Genomic DNA, 27993 nt, shown 5'->3' on the forward strand with positions numbered 1-27993 from the left:
ACGGCCCCGCCCCGTGGGTGACGCTACGGCGGAGGATGCGGTGACGTCACGGCCCCGTCCCTCGGACTGAGGCTGCGGCGGAGGATGCGGCGACGTCACGGCCCCGCCCCGTGGGTGACGCTGCGGCGGAGGATGCGGTGACGTCACGGCCCCGCCCCGAGGGCTGCTGCAGCGGCGGAGGATGCGGTGACGTCACGGCCCCGCCCCGCGGGTGATGCTGCGGCGGCCGCGGCGGGCCAGGGGCGGCCAGGGCAGGCGGGAGCGCGGCCGCGGGAGGGGATGCCTCCTGCCTCCGAGCACAGGTACCCGCGTTTCCTCCGGCGCTGTGCTGGGAGCGGCAGGGGAGGCCCCAGGGTAGTGGTGCCAGGACGGGGACTCGCGGTTGGCACGGAGACCTTTGTTCTTCTGGGAGTCTAGTGAGCTGAGCCGTAAATGGAGCCCGCGTTTCGCCCCCGAGTGCAGAGCCCTCGGGCCCAGAGGAAGGTAGAGGTTCGGTGACAGGTTTATTCCACCCCTGCTGGCAAGGAGAGGGGCGCTGGCATTTGCCCAGCTGAGGCTGTGTCTTCCTGACGCCGGAGGCCTGTCCCCGGCCAGCCGCGCAGGGGTCCTCAGCTTCTGGTTCACCCCCTGCCCGAGGCGAAGCCCTCTTGTTGCCGGGGGCCACCGTCGAACGCTCGGCATGCGGGGTACTCAGCAGGAGTGCGACCTTCACTAGCCAAGGGTGACATGCCAAGGGTGACATGCCGAGGCTGAAACAGGAGGCTGTGATTGAGTTCGTTCTGTCCGCGGTGATAAATAACCTTTCACATTATTTCTGGAGCTGCCAGAATGTTCATGCTTTTCTCTCTCTTTTAGGGAAGTAGAGTCAGGTGCTGATGAATCCCAAGTTCAGCGTGCGCTTGGCCAGGGCTTTGGGGCGAAGTTGACCCTCAGGTAGGGTCAGGTTGCTGGAGGTGGAAAGTGAGAAATGGACTGCAGTTCAGTAACTAGCTTCTTAAATACGTCCCCTCAGTCCAGAGTCCTTTGGTGGTCTGGGTGGCCTTCCTCGGAGTGTCAACTTTGGGAGTCGGTACAGTGAAGAGTCTGGAGGGGGAGTGGCCCTGAGGGACCCCATGGGGGGATGCTCGCTTCCTTCCATGCAGCGCAGAGGAGAAGAAATGAAGAACTGATTTGGGCTCACAGTAGGATCATTTGAAGCATTCGAATTACATAGACATTGTTTATTTTTTCTTAATCATTTGCTGCTTAAAATTCCCACGAACAGTTTGAGGGATCCGTTGCCTTAAACGTCCTCTGAATTCTAGAAGCACAGAGAGCCCAGTGGATGACCTTTAGGGATTCAGGAATAGCTCGGGGGGGCCCAGGGAGATGTGTGCCTTGTCTTTTGACTCAGTGTAAGTGTGCCTACAGTGTGATGGTTTGGTGACTATTTTGTATTAGTGTATTAAAGTTCTATTTTTATTATTTTAAATTTCGCTTCCGCTCATTTTTATAGTAACACTCAAGAATGAAATTTTAAAATTCTTCTTAGAATAAACTCTCATAAACAGCTTTTAATAAATGCATTTTAAAATGAAAGTGGCAATACTGATCCCCAGATTTGAAGGTGGCCTCTTAGTGAAGACTTTTTTCATGCTCAGTTTTAATTCTGGTTCAGATGCTAGAAGAGGGTTTGACAGGAATGTGAGGTTCTGGCTTTTGCTAGGACAGGCTGCAAGCTGTGATTTAATGCTGGGGGTGGCGGGAGGTGATGGGGGAATTCTCACAGGTAGAGAAGTGGGCTGTCTACACAGTCCATTCTAAGTACAGCCCAAAAGATTTCCCTTTTCAAAAATATATTCCCACCATATGCTGTTTAAAGTGGAAAATTTTCCAAACTGGGCCCTTGGTTCTTCATTCCAAAGATGGAGGGAAGGTTTCTAATGCACGTGCAGTTAAGTTCACATTATGGGGCAGAATGCAGGCAGGAAAGAGAGAGTGCTGATGTGTTCTGCAGGGGACAGGGCTGAGCAGAGATGGAAAGGGAGCTGGCCACCGGAGGCTAATGTGGGGCGAGCTCTGACACACCTGTGCTGAAGGTCTCATCTCTGACTCTGACTCTGATCTCCGGCAGAGACAGGCCTGTGAGGCAGTCTTGGTCCAGCGCTCTCTGTTTCTGTGCTTTTAATGAATGAAGCTCTGGGGAATGCTAACCTGGGTTTTTGGAAGGAAGGCTGGCCAATCAACGCATGTTACTATGCAGAAGCACCTGAGCTGGACCAATGAGGAACATTTAAAAGTCTTAGCTTTTAAAAAATGTTAATTGATTTAATCATCATAAATGAATTATATTTAAATGAACTATTGCTTATCGACATCGTTCTTAGGTCCATCTGTTCTTGTTTTACAGAACAGTGTGGCATTTTTTTTTAAGGTCACAAGATAAGTCAATTTGTAGAAGTGACAATAGACTGAGTCTCTGACTGTGTCACTCCCTGTCACCTTGGTATAAAATCCATGTCTTAGCAAGGCTTCAAGGCCCTTCCTCCTCATCTGACACATGCCTGATGGCTTCACCTCTCCCTACATACCCTCTATGCCCAACTGTGCCTCAAATCTCTTTTGCACGATGATTCTCTCTGTTTAGATGCCTTTTCTGCACTTTTTCACCCAACTCGAGGGCAAGAAATGTCTTTCTTTTATATCTATGACCTCAGTGTCTGTACTCAGTCCTCAGCTGAGTGGGAGGATGGGGGGGGTGGATGGATAGAAAGACGGATGTTTGGAAGGGTGGATGGATAGACGGGTGGGTGGAAGGATAGGTGGGTGGATGTGTGGATGGGTGGTTGGATGGATGGGTGGCAGGATGAGTGGGTTGGATGGGTTGTTGGGGTCAACACAATATTCTGAATCCTGCTAGGGTGTCTCTAGAGCCAATCGTTTTCACCACTGCTGTCTTCTGAAGAGAAGGTCGATAGATAATCCCTGAGTGGGGGAGGAGTTTTGGATATAAATCTGGAGTAAGGAATTTGAGTGATTCATAAAGAAGTTGTCAACGAGCAATAGCGTGATGGAAAGTGGTGCGGTAACGACGTCAGAAATAAGGGCCTGTTTCTGAAGTTCAATACTTAATTTTGAAAGAAAGTCTGTAATATTTATTTTGGCAAATGACAAGTGTCATTGTCAGGAAAACAACGATGGGAAAGTCGTCCTGGTCTGGGGCCCTACTTCTCAGGAAGGACTTCAAAGGAAATGTCGTCAGTTGCTTTTCTGTGCGGTGGGTGGGGCGGGCTGTGTCACTGGGGTCACAAAGAATCCTAGAACATCCCGTCGTATGTTTGTACCTGTCTCTCGCCCTCTGATCTCAGTAGCTTAGTAACATGGACATTGGCTAAAACACATAAGCCAACATATTAGAACCCATCCCTTTAATATTTATAATCTAGATTAATTTCAAAGCAGTGAAAAACCGTCGGACACCCAGGAACAGGTCTCTAAGTGGTGCAGATGGCAGACCCCGGGGGCGCCGCACAGGAGATGGGAGCGGAGGGGCGTGTGTGCGAGCCTCGAGCTCGAGCTCGGAACTCCCTGCTGAGGCCCTGGGCATGGGGAGAATTGCTGAAAAAAATAAGACGAGGACGGGGGGAGTGTCTATTTCTCCCCATTTCCTGATTTTTGTCCCTCACTTTTTTTTTTTTTTTTTTTTTTTTTTGTAAACTGTGTCTCTCTATTAGGTGTGTTGTCTGTGTCAGGGCAGGATTCAGAGAGTTTGGCTTATTTCCCTAAAGAGAGCATTTTCAAACACTGAAAGTCTCAGTTCTCTTGACGTGAGTGAGAATCCACTTGTCCAGTCGCTGCTGGCAGGGAAGGGCTTGTGTGAGACCCATTCAGCTGCTTCCAGCAAGGAAGAAATACATGCATTAGGGGACTGGCTGCGACTTTCTGTCCTGTGCAGGAAGGGCGGGACCCTCGCCATGGGCGAGCTCTCGGGGAGCCTGTAGGTGGTTCCTGTCCCATGCTGGGTCTCCCCTCTTCCCTGGTGCCCTGGGAAGGGCAAAATTAGCCCTGGGAATGGGCCACAGGTCCTGATATAGCTTGATGTCCTTTGGGGACTGAGGGGTTCTTTGCATGACCATCTTGATAGAGCCTCTGTTTGAGGGACGGTCCCCTTGAGTTTTAGCATGGGGACCTGAAGGACTGGAGGTCCTCTCTCAGCAGGGAGAGGGCATCAGGCTTTGGTCTCCTTTGGCAGGTGAGCTGCACTGATGTGGAAATGGGCCCTGTGACATGGCCCGTGAGCAGTGGGCTCTGCTTTGTGGGGGACAGTGTTTGCCTCTGAGCTCAACCTTTCCCATGTGAAAGGGGTGAGGGGGTGCCAAGGGGAGGTGGAGAGGAGAGGACTCCCTGGAAAATTTAGCTCTCATCATGGAAAGTAACCGTTGCCCCGGGTGGCCTTTCCTCGCAGGGACACCCACCGGCCCTCCCCACCATGATCGCCCCAGCGAGCGGCACCCCCCCGGGAGAGGCCCTTTTCCCCAGCGTGGCTCCTCAGGACTTCTGGAGGTCTCAGATCTCGGGCTACTCGGGGTCCATGACCCATCACATCAGCCACCGGGCCAACAATTTCAAACGACACCCCAAGAGGAGGAAGCGCATTCGTCCCTCTCCGCCACCGCCACCCAATACCCCATGTCCAATCGAGCTGGTGGACTTTGGGGACCTGCGCCCCCAGAGGTCCTTCCGGGAGCTGCTCTTCAATGGCTGCGTTCTGTTTGGCATCGAGTTCAGCTACGCCATGGAAACGGCCTACGTGACCCCGGTGCTCCTGCAGATGGGCCTGCCTGACCAGCTCTACAGCCTGGTGTGGTTCATCAGCCCCATCCTCGGTGAGCCCCAGCTCAGCCCTGAAGGCGGACGGCCTCGGGAACCCTCCGGAAGCCTCTGGAAGGGTCCTGAGGGGACAAGGGAGGCGCCAGAGTTAAGTTCCACTCATTAGTATGGGGCTGTAGGAAAACAGGTATGGCTGGTCATATCCCATATTTTAATTTCCTTTATCTAAACCAGACAGTAGAACAGACAGGAAGTTAGATGACCCCAAGAATTCCCACCGTCTTATGCCAAGCGGTCATCTGAGGATCCAGGCAGTAAAGCTCCATGTGATTTGGGTCTGGGAGGTCCTGGAATTTCTTGGATTCTCAAGGAAGGTCATGGCTACTTAGAGCCTTCTAGGCTGCAAAGTAGAAAGTTGAAGGAGATGCTGACTGATTCTGAGAGTCTGTTTGTCTTTTGTTTTTTAGCTTAGGGTGTTACTGCTGACCTCGAGTTTCACCGTCTTCTTCTTTTGATGCATTGGGGGCCCTTGAGTGCAGGTACTTCAGGAATGTGATTCCCAGTGTGATGTGGGGATCCAGCATTGACCACCAGCCTCTCTGTTTCAGGATTCCTGCTGCAGCCTCTGCTGGGTGCTTGGAGTGACCGATGTACCTCAAGGTTTGGAAGGAGACGCCCTTTCATTCTTGTCCTGGCTATAGGTCTGTTGTTTTGGCATGGAAATAAAATGGAAAAACAAAAACAAAAACAAGGCCCTCACTGCTTCCTTTTAGGAAAATCTGAGAGTGTTGACCAAAGCAATTACCAGATAACTCTGGGCCATCACTGGCGGCAGCAGGAAGTACCCCATAAATGGCCAGAGTTAACAGAGAGAATATATCACTTTGAACATTTTAAAAAAATGAGTTAATAAAGTTCATCTCATTCCTGCTGTGCCTAATAAAATAAAAACCCTGATCCAAGTGCAAAAAGTGCAGTGAGTCTGCGGGTGACTTTGCTGATGTGCTGTGCTTGAAGTTTGATTACGAACATTTGGGGGTCCTAAGGATTCTAGACTTAAGTAGTGAATTGCTGGGGACAGAGCTAGTCTCCACTTTCTCGGGGTGACTTTATTTCTCTGTGTCCAGGGGCATTGCTGGGCCTCTCGCTCCTGCTCAATGGCAGGGACATTGGCACAGCCCTGGCTGACACCCCCACCAACCACCAGTGGGGCATCCTCCTGACCGTGTGTGGGGTGGTGCTAATGGACTTCAGCGCCGACTCTGCGGATAACCCCAGCCACGCTTACATGATGGACGTGTGCAGCCCCGCAGACCAGGACCGAGGCCTGAACATCCATGCCCTCCTGGCAGGTGAGTCTCCTTCCTGCAGAGGCAAAGGCTGTGTCTGAGCTGTGTGGCCCAGATGTGCGCCCTCGAGAGGACCTTCCTCACCCTCTGATTTAAAAAATCAGTTGGTAAAGTTCAAATACAGTCAGCTCTCTGCATCAGCCAGATCTGCATCCACAGACTCAATCAACTGTGGATCAAAAATATTAAAAATAAATACATAAATAAAAATACAGATTTTTAAAAAACAGTAGAGTGTAACAACTATATAGCGTTTACAGTGTATTAGGTATCATAAGTAATCTAGAGATGATTTAAAGTATAAGGGAGGATATGTGTAGGTTATTTGCGAATACTGCACTATTTTATATAACGGACTTGAGCGTCCACAGATTTTAGTAACCACAGGGGGTCCTGGAAGCCATCACCCATGAACGCCAGGGACGACTGTATATGGATAAACTCTGAAGTGATTGAAAGTATGTCACAAACAATATATACTATTGTTGACATATGTGTGCATGTATGTATGTAAGTATAATTGCATTAATATTTATATAGAATTGATTGTCATTATTCATGGTAATTATGTCCTACGAAGTCATCACAAACACTGAATAGCGAATACTAAATCCTTACACCTTGGAGAAATACAGGGCTTGGTTCCTGTGAGCCTCTGGTCACAACATTTTCATCAGCCGCTCAATATATAAGCTTGTCCTGTGTGCCTCTGCAGAGGGCACCTTACCTAACACACATTGGTGACGCATTCACGTTGAGCTCACAGCTGCTAGCGCTGTAGCTGGTGCCTGGGCGAAGCTTCTGTCGCGCATGCATGTTCCCTGTGAGGCACGTCACGGCCTTCTGCACTTAGGAGCACTAGACGGCACTGCCGCACTACGTGTGGGGCCCTTTTAAACAGTGAAAACACCAAAAAGCACAAAAATGCAAAAAATGTGGCACCAAACAGACTGGCGGAAAGACTGTTCATAGTATGAGCAGACATGAGAAGGCAGAGTGTAACCTCTGACCTCCATGGGGGCCACGTGTGGTGAACAGCTCGATGCCTGTGTATCCTTGAATGGTTGCGAAGGCACCAGGAATGTTGGTTTGCGGGTCACAACACACTGCAGCGAGCAGGTGAACTGGCAAATACAGAATCCACAGATAATGTGGACACACACGCACAGCCAGATACACGTACATGTGTGCATACGTGCACATCCACACACACGTCTGTGCTGTGCTCACTGGTCAACTGAGAAACGTTCCTATCAGAGTCGGGAACAAGTCAGAATGACTGCGAACCCCACAGAGCCATTGCCATTAGACAGTAGACACAGACAAGAGGTACGCAGGTCAGAGTTGTCACCACTGGTCACTGTGACTGTTCATATGAAAACGTCAAGGGCATTAACTGAAAAACTGTAAGAATTCAGTGTGATGTTTGGTTATCAAATTATTATATAAAAAATCAATACCTCTGGCTTTCCTATTTAGAACAGTTACCTTGTTACAAGTAAAATAGAAGAAAAAAATCCCATTTAAAGTAACAGTTGAAAAGACATTTAAAAACCAAAGGATGCAAAAAAAAAAAAAAAAAAAAGAAAGGGCCGGCCAGGTAGTTCAGTAGGTTAGAGCACAGTGTTACAACACCAAGGTCAAGGGTTTGTAGCCCTGTACTGGCCGGCCACCAAAAAAAAGAAAAAAAAATCGAGGAAAGACTTAACATGACCTGTGCAGGCAGGACCAGTGTGAAGAGGCTGGGTTGCCGAGTGGCTCTGGGATCTGAAAGCCCCAATCGGTTCTAGGCTTTTCCTCCTGTTTATTGTGGGGTGTTGGACAAACTGCTCGGCCTCTGCAAACCTTGGTCTTCTAGAAAATGTCATTGCTTGTCTCTCTGTTTGTACACACGTGCTGATGTGGCCGAGGGACTCTCTGAAGGGGCCAGTGCCGGAGTCTGGAGGGTAGGAAGAGGGACTTCATTTTTCACCTTACACGAGGGCACTTCAAAAAGCTTGTGGAAAATTTTGTGTTATCTTTTATTTCTGTTTTTCCCCAAACTTCCTGAAGTGCCCTTGTACTCTTCTGTGTTGTTTCTTGCCTGCGAGAATGTATCACTTTGATCATTTTAAAAACTGAGTTAACAGAGTTTATGTGAAATCCGACCTTGTTTAAGGGGCACAGTAGTGTCTTCAAAAGGCGCAGGGGGAAGCTAATTAGGATCAGGAATATATGAGGTCAAGGGTAATAAAATGCCAGGGGGACAAAACAGACTCCTGAGTCTAGAAAGACGGAGGCCGAGAGGGATGGGGCTGAGGCTTTTGAAATGGACATGAATATGACATTAAAAGGCCAGCCTGGGACAAACAAAGGAAGTTCTATGGTCAAATCATGAAATAATTAGATTCATGGTCCTGTCCCTGCTCAAGTCCATGCGGGAGCTTGGGCTGAACGTGTCTGCAGTCCTGGCCTTTCCACGAAGTTACTATCTCAGAGGGAAAGCCCTAGTGCGGCGAGGTCTCTCCAAGACCCGAACCCCCGTGCTGGTGACACACGGGCCCCCTTCACCAGCGGGAGTGCCCCGAGGGAGCTCAGCCCAACCGGTGAAGGTGACGGGCTCAAAATGCAGCTGAATCAGAGTAAGATAAAGTCAAATGCGGGACCTGGGAGGCAGCAGCCAGGGGACCACAGGTCAGGTTGGCTGGTGCTGGCTGGGGTGGACACCCGCAGCCTTCCCTGGCTGGAAGAAGCAGCCATTTGGGGGTAAATCTGTCCACTGCTGCCGGCGGGGCCCAGCCCAGCATCGCTCACATTTGTGTGTCATGCTTGGTGGGCCAGCTGGCCGTTCGGTTGGTCTCCTGAGGCCGTGGGGTGAGAAGGCGGTGGCAGGAACAGAAGGAATGGCTGAGCCCCCGCAGCCCTGTGTTTCCGACGTGGTGACATCCAGAGAGGCAGGGCCCAGCCTCGGTCACCACTAGGGTGGCTTTCCTCGTGGCGGTGCACACGAGGATGGTGTCGAGTGAGTGGCCGCATGCACACGCGTGGTGGTGCATGTGACATGGGTCTCGCCATGTCCACACGGCCCTGAAGTCCGAGGAGGGAGACCTTCCACGGGAAGACGGGAACCCGCAGGACACGCGCCAGTGTCCCTGGAAGGTCGCGTGTGAAGTAGGACAATGTCTCGGCAGGTGGTCGCTCAGCTACTTGCACTGGAGCCCAGTGCCAAGGTTTGTGCCCCGAAGGACCCTGGTAGGTGGCCTGAGAGGGCAGGAGAGGGGACGTCCCGAAGGGCCCGCCCATCCTGTTCTCTCTGTTGGGACTTAGATGGGACAGACACTACGTCCAGGTCCTTGGGCTGGACTTTGCTGCTTGAATGCCCTCCCAGGACATGAAACCACCTTTCCCGAGGGCTTTCCTTGCCTGCCTGCGGGAGGGAACTTACACCCTGTTTCTGTCCCCAGGTCTCGGAGGAGGGTTCGGATATGTGGTCGGGGGAATCCACTGGGATAAAACCGGCTTTGGGAGAGCCCTGGGGGGACAGCTCCGCGTCATCTACATCTTCACCGCGGTCACCCTGACTGTCACCACTGTCCTGACCCTCATCAGCATCCCGGAGAGGCCCCTGCAGCCCCTGGGCGAGAAGCGGACGGCCATGAAGAGCCCCAGCCTCCCGCTGCCACCCTCCCCGCCCGTGCCCGTGCTGCTGGAGGAGGCGGCCGGCGACACTGTCCCCTCGCAGGTGGCCCCCAGCGCCTACGCAAGCTTCTGCAGCCCCATCTCCCCTCTCAGTCCCCTCACGCCCAAGTATGGCAGCTTCATTAGCAGGGACAGCTCCTTGACGGGCCTTCATGAGTTTGCATCGTCTTTCGGCACCTCCAACATAGACAGTGTCCTCATTGACTGCTTCACAGGGGGCCACGACAGCTACCTGGCCATCCCCGGCAGCGTCCCGCGGCAGGCCATCAGCGTCAGCTTCCCCCGGGCACCCGATGGCTTCTACCGCCAGGACCGGGGACTCCTGGAGAGGAGGGAGGGCACCGTGGCCTCTGGCACCGACGGGGACGTGTTAAGGGTGGGCTCCTTGGACACCTCCAAGCCAAGGGCATCTGGGATTCTGAAGAGACCCCAGACCTTGGCTCTCCCAGATGCGGCCGGGGGAGCGGGTCCCGACACCAGCAGGAGAAGGAATGTGACCTTCAGTCAACAGGTAAAAGCAAATATCGGGGGGCCGAGGATCAGACGGTGAGGAGCAGGTGTCCCCCTGGTCAGTTAGATGACCCAGAGGGAGAGGCAGTCCGGAGAGAAAGTGCCCCGCGTCACGGAGGAATTAGCAAGTACCGTGACCTCAACAGGCAGGCCCCAGAAACGGGCGCGTCTTCACGTGCAGGCCAGTGAGGGGCCTGGGGCCCAGCGTGAGTCCACAGGTGAGCGGGTCCACGTGTCTGGTAGGTGTCACCAGGCCACTTAATACCTGGCTCCAAATGCAAGTGGCCGTTCTTGTACACACAGTTATGTTTGCCCAAAGGTAATTCAGGCCAGGACTGCCCCTCTAGTGAGTGTGTTCCAGGCACTGTGTGCATCTTGCTCATTTCTAGTATTTTCTTCTCAACATCCAGTCCACAGCCCATTTTGGCCGTGTGAATCTGGTGCCAACAAATAAAAAAGTATTCACAGAAGATGAAAACAAAATGTTAAACCTGCTGATATTTCTGGGACCATCTCTCCTATGGTCTGACATTAGCTAACCCCCAGAGACAGTAAAAACTCTGGATTCTCAACTCTGGTATCTTCTACGAAGGCAAAGAACCTTCCAGAAGGAGGTGTGAGTTGTAGTTAATATTCATCGGATTGGCTGCAGGGTTGCTAACTGATATGTGGGAATTTACTAGCTTGCGGAGTCCTTGATCTTGAGGAGGCCACTGTAAATGCAAGAGAGGTTATTCTCTTGTTTAAAGTAGACGGGCCCTGCCTGCCTCGGGGGTCACTACAGGAGGAGAGATCATTTCAATAAGAACTTGGAGTTCCTTGATCATGAGTCCCCAGGCACATGTCTAACCTGCCCAGGTCCCTCAAGGAAGGCAGGTCCAAAGGCCAGGTAGGCCAGAAGCCCAGTGAGGCACTTTGCCGGGGCATGGACATTTTGGGGCGGTCTCTCCCCCATGAAGTAAACTTCTCTGCCTGACCCATCCAAGTCCACATGACCAGGATGAACGGGTCCTTGTTAGGTCCCCCCACACCCTCAGGGAGCCCGGGTGCCCCTTCTCTGTGCCTGGGAAGACTTCCCTGATTTAGTTAGAGGTTAACTAGAGACAGATGAAGGTACTTATATGAGAGTACTTCAAAAAGTTCATGGAAAGATTCATAATATTTTTTTATTCTATTTTTCCACAAACTTTAAAAAGTATCCTTGTATCTCGAGGTGGCTGTTCATTGTCTCCTGAGATCAGTTCTTAGACACAACCCTGTGTCTTCTGTTTTCTCTGGTGTGTTATGGCTACTCAGTCTTTTTAGTATTGTTCTCTCTCTTTCCTGTAGCTTTTTTTTAGAAATAATTTTTTAAAATTTATTTTTAAATTTTATACATTTATGGGGTACACAGTAATATTTTGATACATGGGTACAGTGATAGTCTAAACAGGGTCCTTAGCATATCCATCACTGCAAACATCATTTCTTTGTGTTGAGAACATTTGAACTTTTCTATTCTAGCCATTTGAAAATATACAACAAATTTCTGTTGATTATAGATCCTGGCACTGCTTTAGATCACTGGAACTTCCTCTTCCTTTCTAGCTGTAGGTCTGCATCTGTCACCCACCCTCCCCCTAGTACTCGGTCCCCACTCCCAGCCTCTAGTAACCACCGTTCTACTCTCTCCTGTGAGCTCAACACTTTTAGCTTCCACGTGTGAGCGAGTACATGCAGTGTTTAGCCTTCTGTTCCTGACTTCTTTCACTTAACATAATGCCTTCCAGAATCATCCATGTTGTTGCAAATGACAGGATTTCACTCTTTTTCATGGCTGAGTAGTATTCCGTTGTGTGTACACACCACATTTGCTTCATCCAGTCATCTGTTGATGGACACTCAGGTTGATTCCATATCTTGGCTGTTGTGGACAGTGCTGCCGTGAACGTTGGGGTGCAGACATCTCATCGGTATGCTGATTTCATTCCCTTTGGATATGTACCCAGGAGTGAGATTGCTGGATCACGTGATCTATTTTTAGTTTTTTGAGGAGCCTCCATACTGTTCTGCACATTGGCTGTACTAACCTACATTCTCACCCACAGTGTGGAAGGGTCCCCTACTCCCCCATCCTTGCCAGCATTTGTTATTTTTTGTCTTTCTGACAATAGCCATTCTAACTGGGGTGAGATGATACCTCATTTTGGTTTTGATTTGCATTTCCCTGATGATTAGTGATGCTGAACTTTTTTTTTTTTTTTTTTTACATACCTGTTAGCCATTTGTATGTTTTCTTTTGAGAAATGTCTATTCAGGTCATTTCCTCATTTTTTAAATTGAATTATTTGGTTTATTTGCTGTTGAGCTGTTTCAGTTCTTTGTGTATTCTGGGTATTAATTCTTTTTTGATGAATAGTTTGCAAATATTTTCTCTCATTCTTTAGGTTTCTTCTTTATGCTGTTGACCATCTCCTTTGCTGTGCAGAAGCTTTTCATTTTGATGGAGTCCATTTGCCTACTTTTGCTTTTGTTGCCTATGCTTTTGAAGTCTTCTCCATAAAGATCTTTGTCCAGACCAATGTCTTGAATCATTTCCCCTATGTTTTTTTCTATTAATTTTGTAGTTTCAGGTCTTAATTTAAGACTTTAATTGATTTTGAGTTGATTTTTGTGTATGGTGAGAGGTAGGGTCTAGTTTTATTCTTCTGCATGTAGATGTCCAGTTCTGTTAGCACCATTTACAGAAGAGGCTGACTTTTCTGCCATGTATGTTCTTGAAGCCTTTGTCAAAAATCAGTTGGCACAGATTTATTTCTAGCTCTTGATTCTGTTCCATTGGTCCATGTGTCTGTTTTTATGGCAGCACCATGCCATTTTGGTTACCATAGCTTTGTAGTGTATTTTGTAATCATGTAGTGTGATGCCTTCAGCTTTGTTCTTTTTGCTCAGGATTGCTTTGGCTGTTTGGTGTTTTTTGTGGTTTCATATAAATATAAATTTTAGGATTTTTTTTCTATTTCTGTGAAGAATGTCATTAGTATTTTAGTAGGAATTGCATTGAATCTGCAGAACACTTTTGTTAGTATGGTCATCTTGACAATATTCTTCCAATCAATGAACATGGGGTGTCTTTTCTTTTTGTGTGTGTCCTCTTTAATTTCTTTTATCAGTGTTTCGTAGATTTCTTTTGTAGAGATCTTTCACCTCCTTGGTTAAATTTATTCCTAGATGGGATTTTTTTTGGTTTTTGTAGCTATTATAAATAGGATTGCTTTCTTGATTTCTTTTCCAGCTAGTTTGTTGTAGGTTTATAGAAATGCCACTAATTTTTATATATTGATTTTGTATATTGCAACTTTATTAAATTCATTTATCAGTTCTAAGAGGGTTTTTTTGGTGGAGTCTTTGGAGTTTTCTATTTATAAGATTATGTCACCTGCAAACAAGGACAATTTAACTTCTTTTCCAATTTGGATGCCCTTTCTTTATTTCTGTTGCCTAATTGTTCTGGCTAGGACTTCCAATACTATGTTAAATAAGAGTGGTGAAAGTGGGCATCCTTGTCTTGTTCCTGTTTTTAGAGGAAAAGCTTTCAACTTTTCCCCATTCAGTATGATGTTAGCTGTGGCTTTGTCATATATGGCCTTTATTGTACTGAGGTACATTCCTTCTATACCTAATTTGTTGAGAGCTTTTATCATGAAGGGATATTGAATATTGTCTAATGTTTTTTCCGTGTCTATTGAGATTATCATATGGCTTTGTCCTTCACTTTGTTGATGTGATGTATCACATTTATTGATTTGCACATATTGAACCATCCTTGCATCCCTGGAATAAATCCTACTTGATCATGGTGTATAATTTTTTTGATGTGCTGTTGGATTCAGTTTGCTAATATTTTTTTGAGGATTTTTGCAGCTATGTTCATCAGGAATACTGGCCTGTAGTTTTCTTTCTTTGTTGTGTCCTTTTCTACTTTTAGTATCAGGGTAATGCTGGCCTCATAGAATAAGTTTGGAAGAATTCCCTCCTCTTCAATTTTTTGGAATAGTTTGAGAAGAATTGGTGTTAGTTCTTCTTGAAAAGTTTGGTAGGATGCAATGGTGAAGCCTTCTGGTCCTGGACTTTTCTTTTTTGGGAGACTTTTTATTATTGATTCAATCTCATTACTCATTATTGGTCTGTTGTTCAGGTTTTCTGTTTCTTCTAGGCTCAGTCTTGGTAGGTTATATTTCCAGGAACTTGTCTATTTATTCAAGGTTTCCCAGTTTGTTTGTGTATGGTTTTTGTAATAGTCTCTTACAATCCTTTGTATTTCTTTGGTATCAGTTGTGATGTCTCCTTTTCCATTACTTTTTTCTTTTTTTTTTTTTCAAGTTGTATAACCATCACTACAATCTAATTTTATTTATTTATTTATTTTACAATAATCTAGGATTTATTTATTTTTATTTTTGTTTATTTATTTTTTTAATTTTATTTTGTCGATATACAATGTGGTTGATTATTGTGGCCCATCATCGAAACCTCCCTCCCTCCTCCCTCTCCTCCCTCCCACCCAACAATGTCCTTTCTGTTTGCTTGTCGTATCAACTTCAAGAAACTGTAGTTGTTATGTCTTCTCACCACCCCCTGGTTTGTGTGTGTGTGTGTGTGTGAATTTATTTATTTATTTTTAGCTCCCACCAATAAGTGAGAACATGTGGTATTTCTCTTTCTGTGCCTGACTCGTTTCACTTAATATAATTCTCTCAAGGTCCATCCATGTTGTTGCAAATGACAGTATTTCATTCGTTTTTATAGCTGAGTAGTATTCCATTGTGTAGATGTACCACATTTTCCATATCCACTCATCCAATGATGGACATTTGGGCTGGTTCCAACTCTTGGCTACTGTAAAGAGTGCTGCGATGAACATTGGGGAACAGGTATACCTTCAACTTGATGATTTCCATTCCTCTGGGTATATTCCCAGCAGTGGAATAGCTGGGTCATATGGCAGATCTATCTGCAATTGTTTGAGGAACCTCCATACCGTTTTCCATAGAAGCTGCATCATTTTGCAGTCCCACCAACAATGTATGAGAGTTCCTTTTTCTCCGCAACCTCGCCAGCATTTATCGTTCAGAGTCTTTTGGATTTTAGCCATCCTAACTGGGGTGAGATGGTATCTCAGTGTAGTTTTGATTTGCATTTCCCGGATGCTGAGTGATGTTGAGCATTTTTTCATATGTCTGTTGGCCATTCATATATCTTCCTTAGAGAAATGCCTATTTAGCTCTTTTGCCCATTTTTTAATTGGGTTGCTTGTTTTTTTCTTGTCAAGTTGTTTGAGTTCCTTGTATATTCTGGATATTAATCCTTTGTCAGGTGTATATTTTGCAAATATTTTCTCCCACTCTGTTGGTTGTCTTTTAACTCTGTTAATTGTTTCTTTGCTGTGCAGAAGCTTTTTAGTTTGATATAATTCCATTTGTTTATTTTTCCTTTGGTTGCCCGTGCTTTTGGGGTCATATTCATGAAGTCTGTGTCCAGTCCTATTTCCTGAAGGGTCTCTCCTATGTTTTCTTTAAGAAGTTTTATTGTTTCAGGGTGTATATTTAATTCTTTAATCCATTTTGAGTTGAGTTTAGTGTATGGTGAAAGGTATGGGTCTAGTTTCATTCTCCTGCATATTGATATCCAGTTCTCCCAGCACCATTTGCTAAAGAGGCAGTCTCTTCCCCAGTGTATAGGCTTGGTGCCTTTGTCAAAGATCAGGTGACTGTAGGTGTGTGGGTTGATTTCTGGATTCTCTATTCTATTCCATTGATCAGTGTGTCTGTTTTTATGCCAGTACCATACTGTTTTGGTTATTATAGCTTTGTAGTATAGCTTAAAGTCAGGTAGTGTTATGCCTCCAGCTTTATTTTTTTTACTCAGCATTGCTTTGGCTATGCGTGGTCATTTGTTATTCCAAATAAATGTCTGGATAGTTCTTTCCATTTCTGAGAAAAATGTCATTGGAATTTTGATGGGGATTGCATTAAATTTGTATATCACTTTGGATAGTATGGACATTTTCACTATGTTGATTCCTCCAATCCAAGAGCATGGGATATCTTTCCATCTTCTTGTATCCTCTCTAATTTCTCTCAGCAGTGGTTTGTAGTTCTCATTATAGAGATTTTTCACCTCCTTGGTTAACTCAATTCCTAAGTATTTTATTTTTTTGGTGGCTATTGTAAATGGGCAGGCTTTCTTGATTTCTCTTTCTGCATGTTCACTGTTGGAGAATAGAAATGCCTCTGATTTTTGTGTGTTGATTTTGTATCCTGCTACTGTGCTGAAATCATTTATCAATTCCAAGAGTTTTTTTGTAGAGGTTTTAGGCTGTTCGATATATAGGATCATGTCATCTGCAAACAGGGACAGTTTGACTTCATCTTTTCCGTTCTGGATGCCCTTTATTTCCTTCTCTTCTCTGATTGCTCTGGCTAGTACTTCCAACACTATGTTGAATAGGAGTGGTGAGAGTGGGCATCCTTGTCTAGTTCCTGTTCTTAAAGGAAAAGCTTTCAGCTTTTCCCCATTCAGGATGATATTGGCAGTGGGTTTATCATATATGGCTTTGATTATGTTGAGATACTTTCCTTCTATACCTAACTTATAGAGGGTCTTTGTCATGAATGAGTGTTGAATTTTATCAAATGCTTTTTCAGCATCTATAGAGATGATCATATGGTCCTTGTGTTTGAGTTTATTAATATGGTGTATCACATTTACTGATTTGCGTATGTTGAACCAACCTTGCATCCCTGGGATGAATCCCACTTGATCGTGGTGAATAACTTTACGTATGTGTTGCTGTATTCTGTTTGCTAGTATTTTAGTGAGGATTTTTGCATCTATATTCATCAAGGATATCGGCCTGTAGTTTTCTTTTTTGGTTATATCTTTACCTGGTTTTGGTATCAGGATGATGTTTGCTTCATAGAATGAGTTTGGGAGATTTGCGTCTGTTTCAATCTTTTGGAATAATTTGTAAAGAATCGGTGTCAATTCCTCTTTGAATGTTTGGTAAAATTCTGCTCTGAATCCATTTGGTCTTGGGCTTTTCTTTGTTGGGAGCCTTCTGATAACAGCTTCAATCTCCTTGATTGTTATTGGTCTGTTCAGATTTTCTATGTCTTCATGGCTCAGTTTTGGTAGCTTGTGTGTGTCCAGAAATTTATCCATCTCCTCCAGATTTTCAAACTTGTTCGCGTATAGTTGTTTATAGTAGTCTCGAATGATTCCTTGTATTTCAGATGAATCAGTTGTAATATCACCTTTTTCATTTCTAATTTTTGTTATTTGAATCTGCTCTCTTCTTTTTTTTTTGTTAGCCATGCTAATGGTTTGTCAATTTTATTTATCTTTTCAAAAAACCAACTTTTTGATTCATTGATCTTTTGTATTGTTTTTTGGGTTTCAATTTCATTCAGTTCTGCTCTGATCTTAATGATTTCTTTCCATCTGCTAACTTTAGGTTTGGATTGTTCTTGTTTTTCTAGTTCTTTAAGGTGAAGTGTTAAGTTGTTCACTTGCCATCTTTCCATTCTTCTGAGGTGAGCATTTAATACAATAAATTTCCCCCTTAATACTGCTTTTGCAGTATCCCAAAGGTTTTGGTATGATGTATCATTATTTTCATTAGTTTCAATAAATTTTTTGATTTCCTGCTTGATTTCTTCTTGGACCCATATGTCATTAAGTAGAATGCTGTTTAATTTCTATGTGTTTGTATAGTTTCCAGAGTTTCGTTTGTTATTGATTTCTAGTTTTAATCCATTGTGATCTGAGAAAACACATGGGATAATTCCAGTTTTTCTGAATTTGTTGAGACTTGATTTGTGACCTAATATGTGATCTATCCTGGAGAAAGATCCATGTGCTGATGAGAAGAATGAATATTCTGAGGTTGTTGGATGGAATGTTCTGTAGATATCTGCCAAGTCCAATTGGTCTAGAGTATTGTTTAGATCTTGTGTTTCTCTGCTGATTCTTTGCCTAGATGATCTGTCCAATATTGACAGTGGGGTGTTCAGGTCCCCTGCTATTATAGTATTAGTGTCTATTTCCTTCTTTAGGTCTAATAGAGTTTGTTTTATAAATCTGGCTGCTCCAACATTGGGTGCATACATATTTATGATTGTTATGTCTTCTTGATGGATCGGTCCTTTTATCATTATGTAGTGTCCCTCATTGTCTCTTTTTAGGGTTTTTAGTTTAAAGTCTATTTTGTCAGATATAAGAATAGCTACTCCAGCTTGTTTTTCTTTTCTGTTTGCATGGTAAATCTTTTTCCATCCTTTCACTCTTAGTCTATATGAGTCTTTATGGGTGAGGTGGGTCTCTTGAAGGCAGCATATAGTTGGGTCCTCCTTTTTAATCCAGTCAGCCAGTCTGTGTCTTTTGATTGGGGAATTTAAGCCTTTTACATTAAGAGTTGTTATTGAAAAGTGTTGATTTATTCCTAGCATTTTATTGATTATTGTTTGGTTGTCTTAGGTGTCTCTTGTTCCTTGCTTTCTGATTTACTGTTTGTTTTCTGTGTTTGTTGGTTCCTTAGGTTGTAGATAGCATTTTTGTTTGTTTTTTTTTCTCTTCATGAATGCCATTTTTATTATACTAGTGGGTTTTGATTTTTCTTGGGTTTTTATGGCAGTGGTAGGTATTTTTCAGGAACCAAACCCAGTACTCCCTTGAGGATTTCTTGTAAGGGTGGTCGTGTGGTAGTGAACTCCCACAGTTTTTGTTTGTCTGAGAAATATACTATTTGCCCTTCATTTTGGAAGGCTAGCCTTGCAGGGTAGAGTATTCTTGGCTGACAATCTCTGTCTTTTAGTATTTTGAATATATCATCCCATTCCTTTCTGGCTTTTAGGGTTTGTGATGAAAAGTCTGATGTTAGCCTGATTGGGGCTCCCTTATAGGTGATTTGACGCTTCTCTCTTGCAGCTTTTAAGATTCTCTCTTTGTCTTTAAGTTTTGCCAATTTGACTGTAACATGTCTTGGAGAAGACCTTTTTGGGTTGAATACGTTTGGAGATCGTTGAGCTTCCTGGATCTGAAGATCTGTGATTTTTCCTATACCTGGGAAGTTTTCTGCCACTATTTTGTTGAATATGTTTTCAATGCAATCTCCTTTTTCCTCCCCTTCTGGAATACCCATGACTCGGATATTTGATCGCTTAAGGTTGTCTGATATCTCTCTCAGATTTTCTTCAATGCCTTTGATTCTTTTTTCTTTTTTTTGTCTGCTTGTGTTATTTCAAACAGCCCATCTTCAAGTTCAGAGGTTCTCTCTTCAACTTCCACAAGCCTGTTGGTTAAACTCTCCATTGTGTTTTTTATTTCGCTGAATAACTTCTTCAGTTCGGCAAGTTCTGCTACATTTTTTTTCAGGGCATTGATTTCCTTGTACATTTCCTCTTTCAGGTCCTGTATACTTTTCCTCATTTCATCATGATGTCTAGCTGAGTTTTCTTGTATCTCACTCAGTTTCCATAGAATTATCACTCGAAATTCCTTGTCAGTCATTTCAAGGGCTTCTTGTTCTATAGGATCTAGAGCTTGAGAGTTATTATCCTTTGGTGGTGTACTTTCTTGATTTTTCATATTTCTGGTATCTTCTTTGATGTTTATTCATTGTGGCAGGGGGTTTCACAGTCCACAAGTTTAACACCATTGACTAACTAAGATGTTGCTGTGGTTGCCAATTTGGTATGGCTACCTCAGTGACTGCTCAGTTGGCCACTAGTACCTTGTGTGTGTGGTTGCCTTGGGTCTTGGGCCTCTCCGGGGAGCCACCTCTCTGGTCAGCTTGGACTCTGCCAGGCTGCTGGATCACGGGGCGGTACCACAGGGTGTGTGGTCTCTGCTGAGCTTCCACCTCCCATGCTGGACTTCTCCCTGTTCTGTGAACTCTGGCCCGTGCTGCTGGGATGCGCCGAGGCACTGCAGAGCCTGTGGTCTCTGCAGAGCTTCCCCTTCCCCTGCAGGAAGTCTCCCTGCTCTGTGCATGCTAGGCTGGGCTTGGGATGGAGCCAGGTGGCAGCGGTGAAGCCTATCTGCTGCTGGATCACATGGCAGCAGCCCCCCCACAGGGTGTGTGGACTCTACGGAGCTTCTAACTCCCTTGCTGGATGTCTCTGTGCTCCGTATGCATTGGGCTGGGCTGCTGGATTGCGCGGCAGCAGTGTGGTCCCCATGGAGTTCCCGCCTCCCCTGCCGGAAGTCTCCCTTGTCCGAGCGCACTAGGCCGGGCTGGGAATGGAGCCAGGTGCCTGCGGTGAAGCCTACCTGCTGGATCACGCAGTGGCGGCCCCACAGGGTGTGTGGTTTCTGCGGAGCCTCCGCCTCCCTTGCTGGATGTCTCCCCACTCTGTGTGCACTGGGCTGGGCTGGGAATGGAGCTGGGTGGTGGCGGTGAAGCCTATCTGCCGGATCGTGCGATGGCGGCCCCACAGGACATGTGGTCTCCACGGAGCTTCTGCCTCCCCCGCTGGACGTCTCCCCATTCCATATGCACTTGATGTTATGTTTTTATAGTTTAAGTCGGTTGATTTGTGGGAGAGAGTGATGCTAGGGACCATCTATTCCGCCATCTTGACCGGAAGTTCCCATTTCTAATTTTATATAGTTGGGTCTTCTCTCTTTTTTTCTTAGTTAGTCTAGCTAATGGTTTGCCCCAATTTTGTTTACCTTTGTAAAAAATGAACTTTTTGTTTTGTTGATCTTTTATATATTTTTGTCTCTATTTCATATAATTCTGCTCTGATTTTTATTATCTCTTTCCATCTACTAATTTTGGAATTGCTTTGTTCTTGTTTTTCTAGTTCCTTGAAGTGCAATGTTTGGTTGTTCATTTCAAATCTTTCTACTTTTTTGATGTAATCATTTATTGCTATAAACTTCCCTCTTAGTATTGCTTTTGCAGTATCCAGTAGGTTTTGGTATGTTGTGTTTCTATTTTCATTTGTTTCAAGGAATTTTTTTATTTTCATCTTAATTTCTTCCTTGATACATTGGTTATTCAGGAACACATCATTTAATTTCTATGTATTTCTATAGTTTCTAAAGTTCCTCTTGTTATTGATTTCTAGTTTTATTCTGTTGTGTTCTGAAAAGATACTTGATATGATTTTGGTTTTTAAAAATTTATTAAGGCTTATTTTGTGGCATAACATATGGTCTATCCTGGAGAATGTTCCATGTGCTGATGAGAAGAATGCATATTCTGCAGCTGTTGGATGAAGTGTTCCTTAAATGTCTGTTAGGTCCATTTGGTCTGGACTGCAGTTTAAGTCCAATGTTTCTTGTTGATTTTCTGTCTAGATGATCTGTCCATTGCTGAGAGTGGGGTGTTGAAGTCCCCAAATATTATTATATTGGGGTCTATCTTTCACTTTAGCTGTAATAATATTTGCTTTATATATCTGGGTACTTTGTGTTGGGTGTATATATATTTACACTTGTTACTTCCTTGTGCTGAATTAATCCCTTTATCATTATATAATGACCTTCTTTGTCTCTTTTTATATTTTTTATTTAAAGTCTATTTTATCTGATATAAGCTTAGCCACTTTTTCTTGTTTTTGGTTTCAATTTGCATACAATGTCTTTTTTCATTCCTTTGCTTTTAGTCTATGTGCATCTTTACAGGTGAAGTGCATTTCTTGTAGGCAGCATATAATTGGGTCTTACTTTCGTATTGATTCAGACAGTCTATATCTTTCAAATGAGGAATTTAATCCATTTACATTCAAGGTTGCTGTTGAAAGGTGTGGGCTTACTTGTGTCACTTTGTTGTTTTCTGGTTATTTTTTATATCCTTTGTTCCTTCCTCTTTTATTGTTTATCCTTGTGGTTTGATGCTTTTTCTGTAGTGAAAGATATGATTCTTTCTCTTTCTCATTTGCATATCTGTTCTACCAGTGACTTTTATCCTTTTGCATGTTTTGATGATGGTAGTTATCATATGGCTAGTCAGTCTCAGTGCTATTGCATTATCATTTAAGCTTGATGATCATCTTGTCTTGATGAAGTATGCTGCAAAAGTGTGTGCTAGTTCTTGCAGGGAAATACATTGAGACTCCCCATGGACAGTATCAAAGACATCACATGAACTCATGTCTGGAAAGGGTTTAAAGACCTGAAAATCACTGGAGAGTCAAGAAAGCCCACTATTGTCAAAGGAAAGAGATTTTCTAATTGCTCAAGTGAAGGGCATTGTTATCCTCATTTTTGATGATATCAGAGTTATTAATCTGACGTCAATACTGGCTCAACCTATCTTATTTCAAAAAATTCAAACTGGATTCTAGATACAGTTCTTTAGGTCTGGTTGAAAATCTCATCTTAACCCTTTTCCTCTATTTCTCTTCTCCATATAGTGTAGTTTATGCATCAGTTCTTTGAGGAAAGTAAAAATCATGAGCTAAATATAAACACTTCTGGGCTCAAGTGGGGACATAGGTGTAATTTAGCAGTCTTTCTCCAAGGTGGCATGGGTGACAAGCTCCGTTGATGTGGGTGCCCTTGGAACCAGCACTGAAGGCTCTCTGCTTCCTTTTTCCACCCAGAATATCCAAGTGTTGACAACACCACAAATTCCGCAAAACAACCAGAGCAGTGTCTCCTCTTTATTCTCAAAACATTAAATTCCAAAATGATTAGTTTGCGTGACTGGAGTGAACTGGAGTCTGTACCCAAAACCCAGGAAAGGCTGTTGTAGAATGAAAACTTCCCATTCCAGGAAGAGTTCACAAACCAAGTCAGTGAGCACGTGTGTCAATTGAATGTTGTTCTTGAGCCCCAGAAGGAAATCTAAACTCTACTTGTTCCAGTTTCCATTCTGTTGACAACAGGGATGTCTTGGATGCACAGGGAGCCCTTGTTGAGTTCAGAGGTACCCGTGGCCTCCCTGTCCTCCATATGATAGGAGTTGCTCCAGTTCAGAGAGAATTTTCAACAGACATCCCCAATCACCTTGAAATAAGTCTTTCACAACCTTCTATTATGGAAAAGAAGGGACTTTGTAATACCTGGATTTGAACTGACCCATATTTCTTTCATTTCAAATTTACTTAGCATTTTGCAAAGTGTTGTCTTGCTCCCTGTGGCACAGATCTTGCATCCTCTGGCCAAACTGTGGGCACACCTGAAATGAAATTCTATTCTTAGCTGCTCCTGATTTCAGAAGAGATGACCCAAAGTCATCTCTCTCATTCACAGGTGGTGTCTGGCACTTGGTTAACACCATGTAATAAGAAGACAATTCCTTCACATCCTCTGTGTGTTGTGATTCTGAAAGTGTGTTCACTTTCTCATCACAGCAAAGCACGCTTCCACGTGCTGAGGGCATGTGGTGCTCTGATGACGGGCTTTTTGTGGGCTTCCTTTACAGGTAGCAAATATTCTACTTAACGGCGTGAAGTACGAGAGCGAGCTGACGGGCCCCAGTGAGCAGATGGAGCAGCCTCTGTCCATGCGGCGCCTCTGCTCCACCATTTGCCACATGCCCAAGGCGCTTCGCAACCTCTGCGTCAACCACTTCCTGGGTGAGCTCTGGACAAAGCCTCCTCATGGGTCTGTGTCTGGGGCTTGGGTTGTGCTGCACAGCCCCACCTGATGGAGATGGGGCCACCTGTCCTGGGCAGGATGTAGGTGTGGTGGCTGCCCTGGAGGGTGCTTCTCCGGGGTGCCTGCTCTGGAAGCCCCAAATGAACGCGGGTGTTCGGGTTGAGAGGCACACCACTTGCCCCGGGCCAGACACCCGGTCCCCACCCAGCCAGAATCCGCATGACCGAATGCCCTCCGGACAACTCACAGTGACATGATGGACCCCACCTTCCCACTGTGCAGACCTTCACACCTGCCTACATGTGTCTACCGCTGCTCTTAAATTCACAAGGTGTGCCGTTCAAACGACACTTGAAAAGCCCCAACTTGCATTTCCTTCCGTTTGGTGTCCCTTCACTGTCGAGTTGTTGAGCATCTGAAGACGATGACAAGTTTGAGATAATCTAGGGCTCTCATACGTTGTGGGACATAATCAGCATGGCCTTCCAGAGGCAACATGTCAAAAGGCAAGGATCTTAAAAATGTTCCTAACTCGCATCCCAGTGCGCTTGCCTGGTGTTACACGTGAGCCCACGATGCGAGATGGCACCAAGGGCATAAGCGCAGGGCACTGATCACAGCAGCCAAAAACCAGGGTGGGGGTGTAAACATCCAGCAGTCGGGGAAGGGGAAACCTTGTGAAATATTTGACTGCCATTAAAATGAGTCTGTTTAATAATATTCGATGGCATGGGAAGTTGTGCGGGATAGTTTATCGTGGTTCAAGAGGGCTAATAAATACCACCTTCCTCTACCAAAGGAGGAATCGACGCGGCAGTCAGAGCAACGGCGCTCCGTGGTTCTGTTGGTAATAAAGCACGTGGGTCTGTAGCAACAGTTACGCTTCCTAATGTATTTCTCCCAATAAAAGGGACACTCCCCGCCCCAGGTAGATGGAGCGCCACTGGCCTTGCGTTTATAAAGATATATACTTATTTAAAATCAAAGACTGGAAGGAAACTTAGAGTTTTACAGAGATTGTCTCTGGGTGGTGAAGCTCTAGGTAATTGCTTCTTTCATTTTTGAATCTGTAAAAATCACTTGTTACTTTTATAATCGGTAAAAGCAGGTGGTTCAGGAAGGGCGGCGCTCCGGCCTCGCAGCCCATAGTCACGCACCCCTGCCTTCCCCCCAGGGTGGCTGTCGTTCGAGGGGATGCTGCTCTTCTACACGGACTTCATGGGCGAGGTGGTGTTTCAGGGGGACCCCAAGGCCCCGCACACGTCGGAAGAGTATCGGAAATACAACAGCGGCGTCACCATGGGCTGCTGGGGCATGTGCATCTACGCCTTCAGTGCCGCCTTCTACTCAGGTACCCGCCCCAGGGCACACATGGGCCCGGGCCACACGTGGGTCTGGGTCACACGCGGGCCAGGTCCTTTCGTGGCAGTGACAGCCTCTGGTCGGCTCACTGGAGTATGTGCAGTGAAGGAAGGTTGTGTTTTTACAGTTGCAGACACAATCCTAACATGAGGGGTGACACCACTGTTTTTTCTTAGTCCCTGCACAATTGTGGAGGGCCCGCTGGCTGCACTGCCCTGGGCCTGGGGTGGAAGCTGGGTGCATAGAGGCCTCCAGGGATCTGGCACCCTGCAGGGGACAGGTGTGTATCCAGACCTGACTAAACCACCAGCCATAGTGAGAGCAAAGCCAGGGCCCAGGGATGAATGAACCCTGCAGCCAGCCCCCAGGCAGGCATGCTGCCTGCCAGCCCCAATGCCCTTCCCATGTCGCCTCATGAAGCACTTGGTCCATAGGGGGTGGAGGGTGGGGATGAGCATGCCAGGGCAGGTGGAGCGAGGTCATGGAGTAGGTGGGGTGGGCAGAGCCAGAGTCCCTGCAGTTTTGCACCTGGGTGACCCATGGGACACAGGAGGCCCAGTGGGGACCTGGCTGGAAGTGTGCAGTGGGTAAATGTTACCTCAGGGGCCCACACACTTTCTAACAGGCCAGATTGTAGATATTTCCACCTTTGTGGCCCAAATGGTCTCTGTTGTGGCCACTCCCAAAAAGCGGCTGCAGATGATACCTCAGCAAATGGGCATGGCCTGTGCCAATAAAACTTTATTATGTTCACCGAAAAATGCGGATTTCATGCAATTTTCATGTGTCACAAAATATTCATCTTTTGATTTTTTTTTCCCATTTAAAAGTATGGAACTATTCTTAGCTCCAGGGCCATACAGAAACAGGCCGGACTCGCCCTTCGAGCTGTCCGTAGTCTGGCAGCTGCTTCATTTTACCTTCCGCCATCCCAGCGACTTTGAGCCCTGCAGTGCAGGATTATTACTGTTGAGCGTGTGTGCTTGGGGGCGTCGAGAGGTTGTACGAAGAAGGGACTGTTAGGTCTCACCTGCAAGGCCATGGTCGCACCCGGGCTGTCAGGCTCCCCCATGGCTGGGGCCTCAGGATGGGCGAATGGCCCCGTGCTATCTGACTCTAGGAAGCACTGCTGTTGCCCTCCCTGTTGTCATGCCATCTCGGGGCACCTCGAGGCCATCGTAGAGATGATGGCTGGCTGGGGGGTGGGCTGCAGGTGTCCCCATTGTAGGAAAGAGACAGAGAGGAAGAACGAGGGCGAGAACAGAGCTTTCGCTCAAGATCCTAAACCTTCAGTCTCTTTGGTGCTTCAGCCCAAAGACCTCATGGTTTCCAGAGCTGCCAGGGACCTGCTGGGGACCTGCCGGGGCCATGTGAGTGGGGCCATGCCAGGTCGCGCTGTGCACCTGGACGGTCCTGCCCTGAGTGCGCCCCGGAGCCGCTGGTGGCCCCTCAGCTCCCCTGGGGCCCCCAAGAACTGCTTTCTGGCCAAGACCTTCCTGCCAGAAGGAAGCTAGCTTCAGGGACAGCCCCGGGATGCGGCACGGGCAAGCCAAGTCCCCAGAGGCCTGGGGCCCCACAGCCGCTCCCGTCTCTGCGCAGCCATCCTGGAGAAGCTGGAGGAGGTCCTCAGCATCCGCACCCTGTACTTCATTGCCTATCTCGCCTTCGGCCTGGGCACCGGGCTGGCCACCCTCTCCAGGAACCTCTACGTGGTCCTGTCCCTGTGCGTGACCTACGGCATCCTGTTCTCCACGCTGTGCACCCTGCCCTACTCGCTGCTCTGCGATTACTACCAGAGCAAGAAGGTGAGCGTGTTCTTCTTGCTTCAGGTCCGCCTCTGGGAGAAACCCCACCTGACAAATGACCCCAGGACCGGCCACCACCCATGGCCCGATGCAAAATGAAGACTCTCGAGAGGATGAGAGCGGGCATTAAACTGAGGGGCTCCTTCTGAGCAGGGGCCCCTGCACCTGCCCGGGTCGCACGCCCGGGAAGCCACCCCTGCGTCCCCTCCCTCCTTGCTTCCTACGCAGACGCCCTCAGACCACACCCTGCCCTGTCAGCCACCTTGTTCGCAGGGACACTGGGCCAGGGAGGTCCCCCTTCCTGCTCTGTCGGGCTTCAGGCCCCTGTTAACACGGGGCAGGGCGGGCAATTCAGGGCAACTCAGCAGTCAAGGCCAATGCCACGTCCATGCACTCTCTTAAAAATCAGAACGAGTGCCCAGAATCCGTGCCAAACACGATATCAAAATCGTAAGTAAGGCCAGGGGTCAGTGACAGTGCCGGGCCAAGGCATGCTGGAGTCAGAGGCAAAAGGAGAGATGAGGCCTAGTGATCCTGCCTTTTAAAAAACCTGGATATTTTGCTCAGCATGGATCTTTCTTTCACAGCCACATTGAGACATAATTCACCATACAATTTACCCGTTCAAAGTGTACAATTCAGTGGCCTTAGTATATTCACAGCTGTGCAACCATCACCACAATCGATTTTAGAACATTTTTTGTCCCCCCCCCCGCCCCCTCAAAAAAGCAGCCACGCCCAGCCCTGGCAGGCTCTACTTCTGTCTCTGTGGATTTGCCTGTTCTGGACGTTTCCTGTGAATGGCCTTGCACACTCTGCGGCCTGTTGTCTGGTTGCTTTGGCCCAGCATCACGTTGTCCAGGGCCATCCATGCTGTGGCACGCGTC

At 46.4% G+C, this 27993-nt stretch overlaps 1 protein-coding gene across 1 annotated transcript in view; it reads left to right on the forward strand.

The window, feature by feature from the left end:
* Positions 1–245: 245 nt before the first annotated feature.
* The window catches only part of SLC45A1 (solute carrier family 45 member 1), a 29487-nt gene continuing 1739 nt past the window's right edge, over positions 246–27993 (forward strand). Inside the window, exons 1-8 of the mRNA XM_063106052.1 lie at positions 246–302; positions 4445–4865; positions 5418–5510; positions 5937–6161; positions 9602–10347; positions 23764–23917; positions 25114–25290; positions 26901–27106. Coding sequence (XP_062962122.1) covers positions 4469–4865; positions 5418–5510; positions 5937–6161; positions 9602–10347; positions 23764–23917; positions 25114–25290; positions 26901–27106 — 1998 coding nt within the window. The 5' untranslated portion in view covers positions 246–302; positions 4445–4468. The remainder of the gene's footprint in view (positions 303–4444; positions 4866–5417; positions 5511–5936; positions 6162–9601; positions 10348–23763; positions 23918–25113; positions 25291–26900; positions 27107–27993) is intronic.

Source organism: Cynocephalus volans, chromosome 8, assembly GCF_027409185.1.
Source record: "Cynocephalus volans isolate mCynVol1 chromosome 8, mCynVol1.pri, whole genome shotgun sequence".
Lineage (NCBI taxonomy): Eukaryota > Metazoa > Chordata > Mammalia > Dermoptera > Cynocephalidae > Cynocephalus > Cynocephalus volans.